Source organism: Caretta caretta, chromosome 1, assembly GCF_965140235.1.
Source record: "Caretta caretta isolate rCarCar2 chromosome 1, rCarCar1.hap1, whole genome shotgun sequence".
NCBI classification, from domain to species: domain Eukaryota; kingdom Metazoa; phylum Chordata; order Testudines; family Cheloniidae; genus Caretta; species Caretta caretta.
In genome coordinates, this window is record NC_134206.1 from 315315710 (window position 1) to 315331752 (window position 16043).

Below are 16043 nucleotides of genomic sequence, written 5' to 3' on the forward strand. Positions count from 1 at the left end.
AATCAGTGAAGGCTACACTCAGAAAGATCTCAAGATTTCTGGACTACGTTGCTCAAACAGTTTCACTTTTGTTTCTACTGCCTGTCCCTCCCTTCTCACAGTTTTCTCCAGGCTTTATCTCCTTGTCCAGATCTATTCCGCCCCCAACAATCTTCCATTCATTTAACTTTTTGAAACTTTGCACTTTTAGAGTGAGGTAAGGGATTGACTCTGTGTACACAAATGTGCAGAGGGACAATAGGGTTGAGGTCTGTTATTTCTCACCTCTATATATTATTTATTCTTTAAAAACATGTTTGCTGTTAACAAGCATGTTGTCTTTGTAGACACAAATCCACAGTTTGAGAACTGCAAAACTAAGCATCTCTGATGGTATCTTCTAGACTGAGCACTGAGTCCCATTCAATAGATAGAAAGATTAACCGAAATAATCTATACTGAAGCTCCTGGAACCCCATAAGATTGGGTCCCTAATCCATGAACTATTGGAACTCATTTACAAAACTTTTCTTAAACATTACATGCATATATGGTCTCATACTATAGAATTAGAATTTATAATTCCTATTCCATGATGAGATATCTTTGAGCTATAATATATCTTTCTTTAGATAGATTTTTCCCCTCAAAAAGCATTTTATCAAAAAAATCCAATTTAAATTAAAAAAAATTGGGTTTTTTTTATTTTTATTTTTAAAAAATGTTGATTTTTATCCACCCTGATCCAAATTACTGGCTCAGACTGAATATTAAACATCTTAGCTATGATAATCCTTCTATTCCATAGGAGAGAAATGCAGGTGCTATTTCAAATGATGTCATGCTTTAGGTTTATTGCTGTTCCTAAAACATATATACTACCCACAATAAACCTTTTGTCCCATCAGTTTTCACCTGATTTGGTTTCAGAGAAAGTTGATCATGTTTAGAATAGCTCTTGAATATGTCTCTGGCATTATAATACATGCTGATTGCTTGTTTCAGATGGGGGTTTATCCACTATACACAATACCAAATATATTGAACAGAAATTGTAAATTCAATTTGGAGATTTATATGCCAAAGTACCCAATATAGAGAGCATACAATGTAAGAGACAGTGAAAATGATTTCTTCACCATTGCAATGAGCTCCATAAAAGAAACGTGTAACATAATAGCTAAGAGGATGTGACTAAGGCTGCCCACCAGAAATCTCTGGAGATTGCCTGAGTCATTCGTCATGCAGGATGGAACTAGTCACAGAAATAGCAGGATTTTCATTGCTCTCTGTTCGCCTGTGATAATAGAGATAGTTTTTGTTGGCCATGCTAAATTGTGCTTCCAGAGGATAGACAAGTTGAACAAAACGACACTGCCACCAGCTGTTGAACATCCAGCTGCAAAGGCCTCCGTATCCAAAAGTGTGTTCACATGAGAAACTTGCTTAATTTCATGTTTCATCACATACTCTGGACTTATCAACGCTGTTCCAAACTGGAATATGCTGCACCAGTTCAAAATCTCTCTGCTATGCCAGTAGCAGAAATTCCCATGAAGACAAGGCCTCAGCTTTGCAGAGAGCTTTGTGAAGGTGCCACAAGTACTCCTTTTCTTTTTAAGAGTACTTGAGTTTTTTGTCAAAACCACAGGGAGTCCGTGGCTTCACCAGAAGACATGGTGCAACAAGATGGCATTAGCTGAATTTTACATTGCAGTCTGCATTTTGTTCAAACCTGTAAATCAAAGCAGAACTCAGGGTTTGAAAGCAGGGAACTCTCAGTATCAAACTGAGAAAATCTTAGCATGCACTCCTCTGAGGCAGAAACTACCACTGGTTTGCACAGCTTAATTTCGGAGCTTGTATCTTGTAGTGTGGGTTTATGCTGAAATGCTTCAGGATCATGTGAGGCACTGTAATGCCTTCACAATCTATTGCTTAAATACACATTCCTACAGTTTGAAAAACTGACTTGACTCCTTTCTTAGCACAACTATAAGCCCCTATGCAATCAGATGGAGCATTGTCCACTCTCATCATTTTATGTTGTGTCTTACGATACACAAGGGGATTTTCCTTAAAGAGCAATACATGAGAATCTCAGCTGTCTTTTAAAAAAGAAAAAAAGGAGGTTTCTAGCGGTCATGGAGAAAAGCTTGAAAACACAGCTCAAGTGTGGCCTAAAGGTTCAAAAACCAGAGGCAAATAAAAATGCCCCAAATGTCTGTGTACTTAATCTCATATGGGTTTTAAGCCAAACACATGATCTTTGGGGTCTGACACATGGTTGTTGAATGCTTAGAGTTGGCAGTACTGTGATAAAGTAAGGAAACGGTAAATTGGGGGCCAGATAAAATTAACAGATTCTTGAGCTGGATCCTACAAACCCTTGTAGGGAATGGAGAGCACGGAGGGGAGATGCATGTACATGCTCCTCAGGCAACCTCCTCAAAGAGCGAAAGTTTGTGCAGAAAGCCCACACAAAGTCTATGGCTTAAGTGGTGCATAGGCATCATATGAATTTTCTGTATGGGGGATGAATTTTACCTACTGTACAGTGTTGTACTTCAGTAATCTGACATTTTCACCCACATGCCAACAGAACTAGGTTGGAGGCAGAGGGCAACTTGGTGCAATGGTGTTGAACCCTCCTGTAATACTGCAGAGCGCTGCATTCATTGATTGGATGGGGAGCATCCTAAATGGATGAAATATTTTGTACTCCGAGGCCTCATTGCCTTTTAAAAGAAAAATGCTCCTTGGGGCTGAAATCTTGTTGGACAACTCTGAAGCTAGGGAAGCACATTTCATGGCCATGTTATACATCCATAAAAAATGGATTTTATAATGGCAGTGCTGACAGACCATTAAATAGATGGGCACGAGTAGGTGCTGCTGTCAGATAGATGCAAGTTACTGGTTAACTGGCGTGTACATTTGGAGTGAAATGTAATGAATAGAAACATGGAGCAAGTGCACCCAGTTCCGGCACAGGCATATTTGATCAACACAAGTGGCGGACAGTCCATTAGGGCTAAGAACATTCCACTCATTTCCTTGCTCTCAGTCTGTTTAAAAACTGAAGGGTAAATACAAGTCAAAATGCTGCAGCTCTGTTTTTTCTCTTTTCTCTGCAGTGGAGATAGAAAGTCCTGATGGATAAATGTTAACAGATAAGTAAATACAATTAAATGCCACTTTGTTTTGCACACCATCTTTCATGCAAGTTGTATCCCAAAATACTTACATTAACCCTTTATCCTGCATGTGCCATTTTAGTGTCTCTGATTTGCGGGAAACCTTTTGACTTGTGAATCCTCCCCCACTCATATTCACAACATGCTCTGAGCCTCTCCAGCTATTCATCCATTGATCCTTTTCATCCATCTGCTGCTCCAGCTACCCCACTCTGCTTTGCTCTATTGCTATAGACCTCCCTCCCAGCAACTCACATTTCCCTGCTGCACCAACTACATCCCCCAGTCCAGCATCCCACACCATTCTCCCCTGCTGCACCAGCTTCCATCCACATACTTTCACTGTTCAATCTCTTCCTGCACCCACCTGCCACTACCCACTCTTTGCCCTTTACCTGCACCCTGTGCACCTCCCAGTTGGAACAATCATTCATCTGGCTTCCCACCTTGGGCATTTAAAACAAAAATCAAGTGTCATGGGTTAAATAGGTTACCAAGCTAAAAATAAAAAATTACAGAGAGAGAAACTGCAGAATGTAGGTAAGGGGAAAATGTTTTTCAGGCAAGATTTGAAAATATATGGAAAGTCAATGAGGCGCTCTGTGTGTGTGTTGGGGGGGCAGAGGCCGGGGGGGGGGGGCTGAAAATCACCCAAGGTTCTTGTTCTTTCTCCTCCACCTCCTCCTTTACTAACCGAGTGTCTTTTCTGAAGTAGCCAGACTGAACTAGCAGCAGTAGAGGAGAAAATCTTAACGAGGCCATGTCTCAAGATTAGAAAATTATGATTTTTTTGTGGGGTGGGAGAGGATTCAAGTGACCATTTCAAAAGTGTAAAGGAAGCACCAGTTTGAAAAGCAAACAATGAACCTCCAGAGGAATGAAAACTATCAACATAACTGAAGACTTACAAAAGCCACAAAAAAGATTTAATGAGGGATAGACCAGACAAAACCCTGCAATTTATCTCTAGAGGCAGAAGCCTGGAAAATTCTCCATTCCTCAACTGTGTTTCTTGGCTCTAAACATTCAATAACTTTCCAGCCAGAGAATGTTTGCCTCTCTTCTCTCTCTTGTGGTTTGCATTATCAGTTGCCTAAGTACAGCATATTACGGAACTCTATTTAGCTTGGTTTACAGCTTTGCCTCCTTTGCATGGTTTCTGTCCCACCAACTAGGAATTTCCCAGATAAATGGTGGACACAGCCAGAGAATGACATTAAAGTGAAAAATGAAAGAACCCGTTAAACCCAAATGGGAAAATAAAATGAGAAACAGAAGAACACTGAAATATGAGGAGACAGAAATTCATAGAGCAAGCACCATCAAACAAGGGGCAGAATTCTTAAAGAAAATGTTTTTGTGATATGGGGCTTAATAAACTGCTCACTGCATAAATGTTGTTGATATATGAGTTAATAAATGTATGCAGCCTTAGCATTTAAGCTTATATACAATAGTTCTATTAAGCCCCATAATCATATTTTAGTGGGGAGGGGAAAATTATGGGTCTGTCTGGTGCCAAAGTGCCATTTAACTTAGAAAGTCTATTTGCTATTCTGCACCGCTGTAAGAGTGGGAAAATTCCTGACTGTTTACATATCCTTTCTTGTCAGGCCTAACTCAGCCCAGGGTATTTATGTCATAACTGTCACCCAAGTAGGATGGGTACTATAGAGAGCTGTAGCTCTCCACCATTGAAATCCAGAGAGCCGTGTGCTGTTACTGTTCTTAGAAAGAGGGCTACATAAAAAATGGACGGCCCATGTGTGACCCTTTGAGCCTGATTTGCATGACTGCAGTGTCATGCAATGACAGTTCTGAGAAGAAAGGGTTTGAAATAGTTTACTTGCATTCCTTTTCACATGGCTGTGCTCAGATTCACTTTCATTGTGAAGAGTTCTGCTTTCCTACTCATTTCCTCCAGGGGAAGTCCAAAATCTGTCTGTGAAGATGACCTTAGCATTGAAAACAAGCATTTCGTTGTTACAGTATGGAACTAGCAACAGAGACCTTTTTACCGTCAGTGTAAGTGTATTTTTTCTCTTGAACAAAGATATCCTTCTTACAAAGAAACTAAAGTCATTCTAAATCTATAGTGCTACTCCCCATGGGCTAGATCCTTGGCTTCTTCTCTAATTCCTTACCTTAAGGGGGCCGGAAAGCTGTCCTGATGGTGCAGCAGGGGATTTTCCCCAGCATAAGGTAATCCCTGGCTTCCAAACAACTGGATAACCTGGCAGTACACCACTTGCTCTTGACCCTTTCCCCCTGTATTTGGGGGCATGTTGGGAGTGGGGGTGGCATGGCCAGAGCCCCTTGCACTTGTGTGATGTCCTGCTTTGTAAAAGGTCCTGGGGACCAATCACTAGTCAGTCAATGTAAGACAAAGTAGCCTTGAAACTGCCATTATTTACCCCCTGGGGCCAAACCAGCCCTTGGCTGCTCCTGGGATTGGGAAGCAGGATTGGAGTGTCTGTCAGCCCTTTCTGGGCCACCTCTTAAGGATTCTCAGGTCCTCCACTCAGCACAGCTTGCCCAGACCTTAAGATCTGGCCCCAAGAGCATCTCTCTCCCACGCTGCACTGTGACCAGGGCCGACTCCAGGCATCAGCGAAGGAAGCAGGTGCCTGGGGCGGCCAATAGAAAGGGGCGGCACTCCCTGCGTCATTGGGGCGGCACGTCCGGGTCTTCGGCAATTCGGCGGCGAGTCCTTCATTCCCTCTCTTCAGTGGCAATTCGGCGGCAGCTCAGTCGGGTTTTTCTCTTTTTTTTTTTTTTTTTTTTCTTTTCTTTGCCGCTTGGGGTGGCAAAAAAGCTACAGCCGGCCCTGGCCCCGACCACACAAGGCACGTTAAAGCACTGCTGTGGCAGCGCTTTAGCATGGCCAGTGTAGACTAGCCCACAGTCACAGACAATCCCCTTGGGTCATTCCAGCCTATCTTGCCACAGAGGCAAGCTGACCTATGTAATAGATGGTCACTTTACATGAAAAATCACAATAGTCAGGTGACTCCCAGTTCCAAAGGACCAGTCACTTACCTCAGATCAGTTGTACTCAGCTCTCAAACCAAAGACAACGCCTGTAGCCAATCCTGTAATTAACGAATTAAAGATTTATTAGCTAAGAAAATAAACAAGAGAGCCATTCATAAGTTTAAAACAGGAAGCGTACACACAAATGGGTTTCACTCTTAGGTTTAAAAAGGTAATATAAGTTTCTTTAATAAGCAGCTCTAGATGTCCTTTCGGGCTGACTCATGCCAAGCAGCACGGGAATCTCTTGCTTATTGTTAGGCATCTTTGCCCCTCAGAGTCCAGACAGCTTACGGAGCTCAGTTTCTTCATGTCAGGGATTTTATCCCCTTCATCCCAGAATCCAAGCTGATGGGATGAGTTCATGCACAGGCCTCCCCTTCCTGGAGGGAGTGAGGAATGCAGTCAACAAGGTCTCTGTCCTTTGATGCTATACAATGACTCATTTGCCTTCCATGGGCCACCTTGTGTGCAGGATGAGTACTTTGCCTCAATTAATGGTTCTTTTCCTGGGTGGTGAGTTACACCAGTGGTTCTCAACCAGGGGTATGCATACCACTGGGAGTACACAGAGGTCTTCCAGGGAGTACATCAACTCATCAAGATATTTGCCTAGTTTTACAGCAAGCTACATAAAAAGCACTGCAAAGAAGTCAGTACAAACAAAAATTTCATACAGACAATGACATTTATACTGCTCTATATACTGTACACTGAAATGTAAGTACAATATTTATATTCCAATCAATTTATTTTATAAGTATATGGTAAAAATTAGAAAGTAAGCAATTTTTCAGTAATAACGTGCTGTGACATATTTGTATTTTTATGTCTGATCTTGTAAGCAAATAGTTTTAAAGTGGGGTTACATTTGGGGTACGCAAGACAAATCACTCCTGAAAGGGGTACAGTCATCTGGAAAGGTTGAGAACTACTGAGTTACACAGGTTTCAGAGTAGCAGCCGTGTTAGTCTGTATTTGCAAAAAGAAAAGGAGTACTAGTGGCACCTTAGAGACTAACCAATTTATTTGAGCATAAGCTTTCGTGAGCTACAGCTCCCTTCATCGGATGCATTCAGTGGAAAATACAGTGAGGAGATTTATATACACACAGAACATGAAAAAAATGGGTGTTATCATACACACTGTAAGGAGAGTGATCACTTAAGATGAGCTATTACCAGCAGGAGAGCCGGGGGGAGGGGGAGAAAACCTTTTGTAGTGATAATCAAGGTGGGCCATTTCCAGCAGTTAACAGGAACGTCTGTTTTTAGTTGGGGTTTTAGTTGGGGGCTGAAGGTGATGGCTAGTGGCGTTCTGTTGTTATCTTTGTTGGGCCTGTCCTGTAGTAGGTGACTTCTGGGTACTCTTCTGGTACTCTCCAGTCCACACAAGAGATCCACTTCCTGGACACTACGGTGCTAATAAGTGATGGTCACATAAACACCACCCTATACCGGAAACCTACCGACTGCTATTCCTACCTACGTGCCTCCAGCTTTCACCCAGACCACACCACACGATCCATCGGCTACAGCAAAGCTCTACAATAAAACCGCATTTGCTCCAACCCCTCAGACAGAGACAAACACCTACAAGATCTCTATCAAGCATTCTTACAACTACAATACCCACCTCCTGAAGTGAAGAAACAAATTGACAGAGCCAGAAGAGTACCCAGAAGTCACCTACTACAGGACAGGCCCAACAAAGATAATAACAGAACACCACTAGCCGTCACCTTCAGCCCCCAACTAAAACCTCTCCAACGCATCCCCAAGGATATACAACCTATCCTGAAGGACGACCCATCACTCTCACAAATCTTGGGAGACAGGCTAGTCCTTGCCTACAGACAGCCCCCCATCCTGATGCAAATACTCACCAGCAACCACACACCACACAACAGAACCACTAACCCAGGAACCTCTCCTTGCAACAAAGCCCGTTGCCAACTGTGTCCACATAGCTATTCAGAGGACACCATCATAGGGCCTAATCACATCAGCCACACTATCAGAGACTCGTTCACCTACACATCTACCAATGTGATATATGCCATCATGTGCCAGCAATGCCTCTCTGCCATGTACATTGGTCAAACTGGACAGTCTGTACGTAAAAGAATAAATGGACACAAATCAGATGTCAAGAATTATAACATTCATAAACCAGTCGGAGAACACTTCAGTCTCTCTGGTCACTCGATTTCAGACCTAAAGGTTGCAATGTTAGAACAAAAAGACTTCAAAAACACTCCAACGAGAGACTGCTGAATTGGAAGTAATTTGCAAACTGGATACAATTAACTTAGGCTTGAATAGAAACTGGGAGTGGATGGGTCATTACACAAAGTAAAACTATTTCCCCATGTTTATTTCCCCCACCCCCCACTGCTCCTCAGAGGTTCCTGTTAACTGCTGGAAATGGCCCACCGTGATTATCACTACAAAAGGTTTTCTCCCCATCCCCCCCGGCTCTCCTGCTGGTAATAGCTCATCTTAAGTGATCACTCTCCTTACAGTGTGTATGATAACTCCCATTTTTTTCATGTTCTGTGTATATAAATCTCCTCACTGTATTTTCCACTGAATGCATCCGATGAAGGGAGCTGTAGCTCACGAAAGCTTATGCTCAAATAAATTGGTTAGTCTCTAAGGTGCCACTAGTACTCCTTTTCTTTTTGACAGGTTTCAGAGTAACAGCTGTGTTAGTCTGTATTTGCAAAAAGAAAAGGAGTACTTGTGGCACCTTAGAGACTAACCAATTTATTTGAGCATAAGCTTTCGTGAGCTACAGCTCACTTCATCGGATGCATCGATGAAGTGAGCTGTAGCTCACGAAAGCTTATGATCCATTAAATTGGTTAGTCCCTAAGGTGCCACAAGTACTCCTTTTCTTTTTTCTTTTTGAATTACACAATTACAGAGGATTACAATGCAAACACTCAATATACATGGGATACAGATGTAAGTAGGATTAGTACATGTAGCATCCTGCAGGCATTCCATAAAGACAAAAATCTAAACATTGTTATAGCACTGATATGTATTTTAATTATACTAACCCACAGATAAGCCAGGCTGGTTTACAGTTATGCATTTGTCAGTGTTCATTGAGGTCCCGGGTCTTTGGCACGTGCTGGCACCTGGTCTTCCAGCATCACAGTTGCAAAGAAAACATGCCAGTGGAAATTCTTTAATCAGAGTACAAAATATTTAACCATGGGTATGTTGCCTGTGTCTAATTAGCTGATTGCTATAAAAATAAGAGTTCCCTCTGCCCCTTTATTGGCCCAAGTCAGAATTTGGATCTGGATTAGAATTTTAAATACTCTGGAGCTCCGGTGTGTTTAGATGCAGGATTTTGATTTGGGCCAGTCTAATGTAAAAATACATTCATCAGCTTTAAGGTAATGATATGATTATTCATGTGGGCTCTGATCCTGCAAACTGCTCTACTCACACCTTTTAGCTCACACGTAATTCTTGTTGACTTCAGTTGGGCTTTACAAGCCCCTACAGAACTTCTTGCAGGATCATGTAATTACTGCTTAATAGTAATAAATAATAAATTAATTTATCCTGTTTATTACAATAATGCCTCATGGCCAGCCAGGATATGAGGTAGTTCCTGCCTCAAAGAGTTTGCAATCTAAATAGATGAGACTGACACAGTCTGGGGAAAGGATATACAACACACAAGCAGAGTGAACAATGTGATGGCAGCAGACAGCATGCTTGTTGTCTTTTGGTGGGGAGGGGTTACTCTGGAGATTGGGATAAGCTAAATGAAGAGTGGGGAGGGGAAGGTGTGGAGTGAAACTGAGGTGAGGAGACTGAACGAGAGGGCTCGGCGCAAGCAGCCAATCAGTACAGGGCAGAGATAGTCCAGTCAAAACTATAGAAAGTTCTCTAAATGTCCAAAGGTCCTTGCTTTGGCTGCTTGTGCCCCTACCAGTTGAAGTCTCTGGCTGGTTCCTCTGTTAAAGTTTCTCTGAATGCTATCTGGGTCATAGTGCTCCAAGAGGGGGCGAGGAGTTGTCCCCAGCACCATTCTGGATCCGTGGGGTTGCTGGGGGGAATGGGGGCCCCAGCTGAGCCCTGTTTTGCCTCCCTCCCTCTCTCCCACCAGTGTAGCAGTCCCTACTTTGGCTGCTTCTGCTCCTATCAGCTGCAATCTGTGGAGTCTCAAATGCAAGTGTGTCATAGAATCATAGACAATTAGGGTTGGAAGAGACCTCAGGAGGTCATCTAGTCCAACCACCTGCTAAAATCAGGACCAACCCCACCTAAATCATCCCAGCCAGGGCTTTGTCAAGCCAGGCCTTAAAAACCTCTAAGGATGGAGATTCCACCACCTTCCTAGGTAGTGCATTCCAGTGCTTCACCACCCTAGTGAAATAATGTTTCCTAATATCCAACCTAGACCTCCACCACTGCAACTTGAGACCATTATGCCTTGTTCTGTCATCTGCCACCACTGAGAACAGCAGAGCTCCATCCTCTTTGGAACCCCCCTTCAGGTAGTTGAAGGCTGCTATCAAATCCCCCCTCACTCTTCTCTTCTGCAGACTAAATAAGCCCGGTTCCCTCAGCCTTTTCTCATAAGTCATGTGCACCAATCCCCTCACACTGCTGCTGTAAAGCCTGGATGACAAAGTCTTAAGGACACTTTAATCTCTTTATGTTCAGACAGCCAAATACTTTTTAAGCAGGGGATTCATTGTGACTGGTAATTAACACTGTCTTGTATCTTACTGGTGCCGTTGTGTATGAGAGTACTGCTTGGAGTAGTTGCCAGAGCTGTGGGAAACTGGATGAAATTCCCTGTTGTTGTTTTATGTTGTGTTTTGTTCTGTTTTTCTTGGAAGTTATTGTGAAAAATGTTTTGTGAAAATCCAAAAACATAACTGTTTAGTTTTCTAAGGAAGTGTGACTAGCTACAGTGTCCGAATTACCCTTCTTCTGAACTTGTGGGAAATCTATACACAGTTTGAGCCTATAGCACCTTGTAGGTTAGCACCTTCTCTCCCCCTAATCCATAAAAACTTTCTAGATGGCTTTGTACAAAGGCCAGAACATGGATACCACAGAAATTATTCATGTAGAAAACTTGCTGTGCGACTCATTCATTTAATCTTAATGATCTGATGATAACTTCAGCTTCATGCTTCTTCATTTCGGATTGTAAATAATTTTCAACAATTAGAAGTGCAAGAATGCCAAATTTTGTGTGGAACCTAAGTAACTTTGGATTTATGTGGGTGTTAACTGAGGGCAGAATTTACCCTAGACTGGCATAAGAAATTGCTGCAGTTTTCCTTAAGGGATATCCAGTAAATAAAGTCACATCTTGGCTCCTGTTGCTAAGCTTGAGGGGCAATATCATTTTATATACATTGCCTTTCCAGTGGGAGAGGAATGAACAAATGAGTCTGAGTTTATCTGTATTCACTGTGTGCTAAGATTTGTCCTTACATGCTAGATATAGAATTAGATATGATTATTATTTTAGCTATAATTTATAGCAGAGTAAGCCTGGTTCTCTAGCTCATTGCAGATAAGAAGATGGCACAAACAAGGTCACCATATTTTAAAGTGGATGACATGCTATGGCTTGTGCTGTTCCATCACTAAAATGTGGGAGGGAAGACGGCTTGTTTGTATCGGAACACTAAATTCCTGGGGAATGGTGGGGACATGAGGGGAGAGGGGACATGAGGGGAGAGGAGTCTTCTCCAAATAAGATAGAACAGAGCTGTTCCGACGTCTGGAGAGAGGGTAATAGAGCTGTAGAGGAGCACAGGGTTTCATTACACTTTGTGGCATGCTTCAAAGTCTGCATTCCTCAGGAATGCGGTATAATTCTGGGCCCTTTCCTGATGGTTCTGGGATATGAGGTCACCCTGTTATCAAGAGGCAAGCTGACACTGCCTCTCCTGCTGTCTCGTTTAGTTAGCTCCTTGGTTTGGCCCATGACGGGAACTTTGGAAAATAGGATTGGGGTTAGTCTCTTTCGTTCTGGCCTTTTTTATTATTTTGAACTAAACTAGGTCTAAAGAAGACAATCATTCTACATAAGGAAAGCAGTCCTCCCCACTACATCCTTGTCGATGCCTAGAGCCGTGAAAATACAGAGAATATAAAGAGAGATTAGAATTAGTGGATTATTCAAAATGCCAATGTGAGTCTTGGGCACAGTAAACAGTTTACTGTCTCGGGGAGAGTTCTTCCCTCCCAGCTTGAAAGGTTTCTGCAGCCTGGATGTTGACTTTTAGGTTCTGCTCTTCAGTGCAAATAACGATTCAGGCAATTTCCTTTCACCTCCCACCATAGAGTTTGCTATTGCTGCCAACTTTAACTTCTGTTTTGGCACAGGGATCTGGTTCTTTTTTTCAGTTCCTTACTCTGCTTTCTCACTTTATGTGGCTTGCACCCTCCCACAAGACATTCCACTGTTAGATTACTTTTTGTTTTAAATTATTTCTCTTTTTCTGGTGACCGATTTCTTATCACAGCCTAGATGTTTCAGATTTGACTTGAGATCCCTTATAGTTTTCCAAGTTTCCCTTATAGTTTCCCCATCAGGCAGGCACCCAATTAACTTTCAAAGGAAGAGTTACTGTTTCATATTTCAGAGTAACAGCCGTGTTAGTCTGTATTTGCAAAAAGAAAAGGAGGACTTGTGGCATTTTAGAGACTAACCAATTTATTTGAGCATAAGCTTTCGTGAGCTACGGCTCACTTCATCGGATGCATATTTGTCTGCCAGATTTCTGTCTGCATGTGATTTTTTTCCCCCCCTTATACCTACATATCTGGGCATGCATGCTTTTCTTTCCCCACCACCATAACTTAACTTTTGGAAGTCTGCAAAATGTTCCATGTTTGGGAAGCCAGCCTGAGTGTCATAGGTAAAAGCACACACTAGCTTAGGGCATTAATATAATTTCAATCAATCAGCTGCTCTATTTAAAAGTTCAAATGCAATTAGCTTCTGAAAACACAAATAGAAGAAGTTTCAAGAGAATTCTAAAAGCAATTTGCGTAGATAAGACAAATTATATACTATTCAGATTTGATATTTTATTTAAAGAAACAAAGTTGAGTGTTAAGACTGTGACACATATCAGTAATCACAGGAAAATTTAAAAGTTAAGGCCTGTTCTGCACACCAGCTGACACTCCTACAAGTACAGTGGCTTCCATTAAACACATGAAAGTCCTGATCGAAAGCTCAGTGAAGTCAAAGGGTTTTGGATCAGTCCCTTAATGAGTATAGGGGTAATGATTTGTTATTGGCCTAATGATTTGTTATTGGCCAACAAGCAAGATCTGAAGTTAGATTCCACTTCATGGTTTCATCATGCCCTTTTTCTCTTCACCCACGCAACCCACACAAAGTTGCCAACTCTTACTATTTTTTGTTAGTATCACAATATTTTGTAGTTTTCCTTAAAGCTCTATTCTGGAGACACAAAAAGAAAAGGAGTACTAGTGGCACCTTAGAGACTAACCGATTTATTTGAGTATAAGCTTTCGAGAGCTATAGCTCACTTCATCGGATGCTGTAGCTCACGAAAGCTTATGCTCAAATAAATTGGTTAGTCTCTAAGGTGCCACTAGTACTCCTTTTCTTTTTGCGAATACAGACTAACACGGCTGCTACTCTGAAACCTGTCATTCTGGAGACATTAATTTATGTGAGAAATGTCAGATCTCATTTTTAGTGTTTTGCCCTCATGATTGTGAAGAAAAGATTGAAAATGTAAGCACTAAGGGCTTGCAAAGAAGCAGGCAAATATAAGAATTCAGATATATATTTTTTAAAATCTCATGATTTTAAAGACACTTATGACTTTCTGGGGCCTGATTCTTGATTTCGGAGTACTTGAGGTTCACAATACTGCCTTCACGCTTCCATTTGCTCTGCCACTGTCCCCCATACATCCCTTCCAGATTTACATATCCTCCTTGTGTTTGGCTTTCTGCTCTCTCTGCTAAACAAGAGGGGGTGGGGGCAGGGGCTGACATATGAGCACTACGGACTTGTCTATGCAAACTGTCACCAACTACCTACATCGGTTTTTAATTCATGCTTTGTTGTTTTGGTACAAGACTGTGTCTGGACAATCTCTCATTTTGGATTAAGAATTCCTTAAATTACTTTTTTTCACCCTTTTTAAAGCCATTTAAGCTAAATCAAAATAAAAATCACATACAGACTGGCACTTTAATAAATAGAGGTGTGAATTAAAACCAGGTTTTTTTGTGTTGATGGCATCTTGTATGTAGATTGGCGCCAAAGTCACCCAGAGCGATTCTCCATGATTAACCTTCTGTGGGTCCCAAAATACTTCCCCATCCCTCCCTACCTGCTGTAACATATCCATATCCCCTTCTGCCTCTGTGCTGAGCTTCAACACTGCCTTAGTGTGATCTGTCATTCTGCTCTCCTGCTGAATTTGTGTGCTGTGATAAGCAATGAAGTATAGGCTGGCCCTGAAACACCTCAGGCTCCATTGTAGCTGTAGTGTGCTTGAATTCATTGAGCAGACAGACAGGCTGATGGCTAGGTTCCAGTGCGCATACAAACAGCTGGTTCCAAAGTCATTGTTACGGCAGGAGTGGGTTGCAAGCAGGTGGACTGGGGAAAGGGGGAGAGAGAGAGTAAGAGGGGCTAAAAAAAAGACACACACAACCTCAGACGTTCCCTCCCCCAGCAGGCCATTGTAAGAAAGGTGGCTTGGCTTTTGGCTTCCAGGAGCACTGCACCCTAGGAACTGCTGTAACAAATATCTAGTTCTCAAAGTGATTGGAAGATAAGCTGGATGTTTGGAAGATAAGCTGGATGTACCTACAGGACATTTGCTTTTCATGCAGTTAGGAATGAATAAAACTAGCTCTTGAAAGCCTAGTTCTGAAAAGAGATACATACTTGTTGCATCTTTGGCTCTTTGACAACGGTAATAATATGAAAATATCACATGGGCAGAATTGGGTCCCAAATAATTGTGTTTACTGTTTACAAACAAGCAAAGCTTAACTATTTAGATACCAGAAGTCTGGATGGTTTCTAGAACACAGTGCACACCCTAGAGGGCTCACAAACTACTTAACAGGAAGCTATCTAATTTCTGGTTTTAGAGTAGCAGCCGTGTTAATCTGTATTCGCAAAAAGAAAAGGAATACTTGTGGCACTTCAGAGACTAACAAATTTATTTGAGCATAAGCTTTCGTGAGCTACAGCTCACTTCATCGGATGCATTGGATCTAATTTCTGTATGCTGAAACACCAATCTACTTTACTGAAAAGTAATGAAGCTAATGGATTAGTTTTTTTCCCAAGCAATTTAGCATGATTGCTATAACTTTTAATCCATTAGAAGGATTTCCTGGCATGACAGAGATTGTTGCTCTTTGGATTAATGTAGGTATTCCAGTTCTCTTTCCTTTCCTTCTCCAACTCACCTGCTCCTCAACTAACAAATGTTTGGAAGGGCCTCACAGAAACAATAAAATCTAGTAGCTTTCAGTGTTAACATTTCAGCTAGAAGAATCATTGCTAATAAGTAATAGAAAACATTAAATCCTTTGTGTTATACTGCATTTAGAGTTACTGGATATGTAAAAAGTTTGATCCTTTTTTATACTTTCAGAGAAGTTGCCATATGATTTTTAGCTGGCACTTAAACTTTCAGAAAGCTCCCATAATTCTGCTGTTTAATAACACTGAATTCTTAAGTTTTGTATTTGTTTAGATTTTGATCTAAATTAAATTCCACACCAGACAGCATCCATCTGAAGCTCCTGTCTTATGTTCACAAGCCCA

The 16043-nt window shown here is 41.7% G+C and overlaps 1 protein-coding gene across 3 annotated transcripts in view; it reads left to right on the plus strand.

Moving 5' to 3' along the window:
- The window catches only part of PLXNB2 (plexin B2), a 338143-nt gene that overhangs the window by 228508 nt on the left and 93592 nt on the right, over nt 1-16043 (plus strand). Inside the window, exon 1 of one of the 3 annotated variants that reach the window (XM_048836861.2) lies at nt 5026-5201. The exons of the other annotated variants lie outside the window; for them this stretch is intronic. Coding sequence (XP_048692818.2) covers nt 5167-5201 — 35 coding nt within the window. The 5' untranslated portion in view covers nt 5026-5166. Of the gene's footprint in view, nt 1-5025; nt 5202-16043 lie in introns of those variants that run through there. 3 annotated transcript variants of the gene reach the window in all.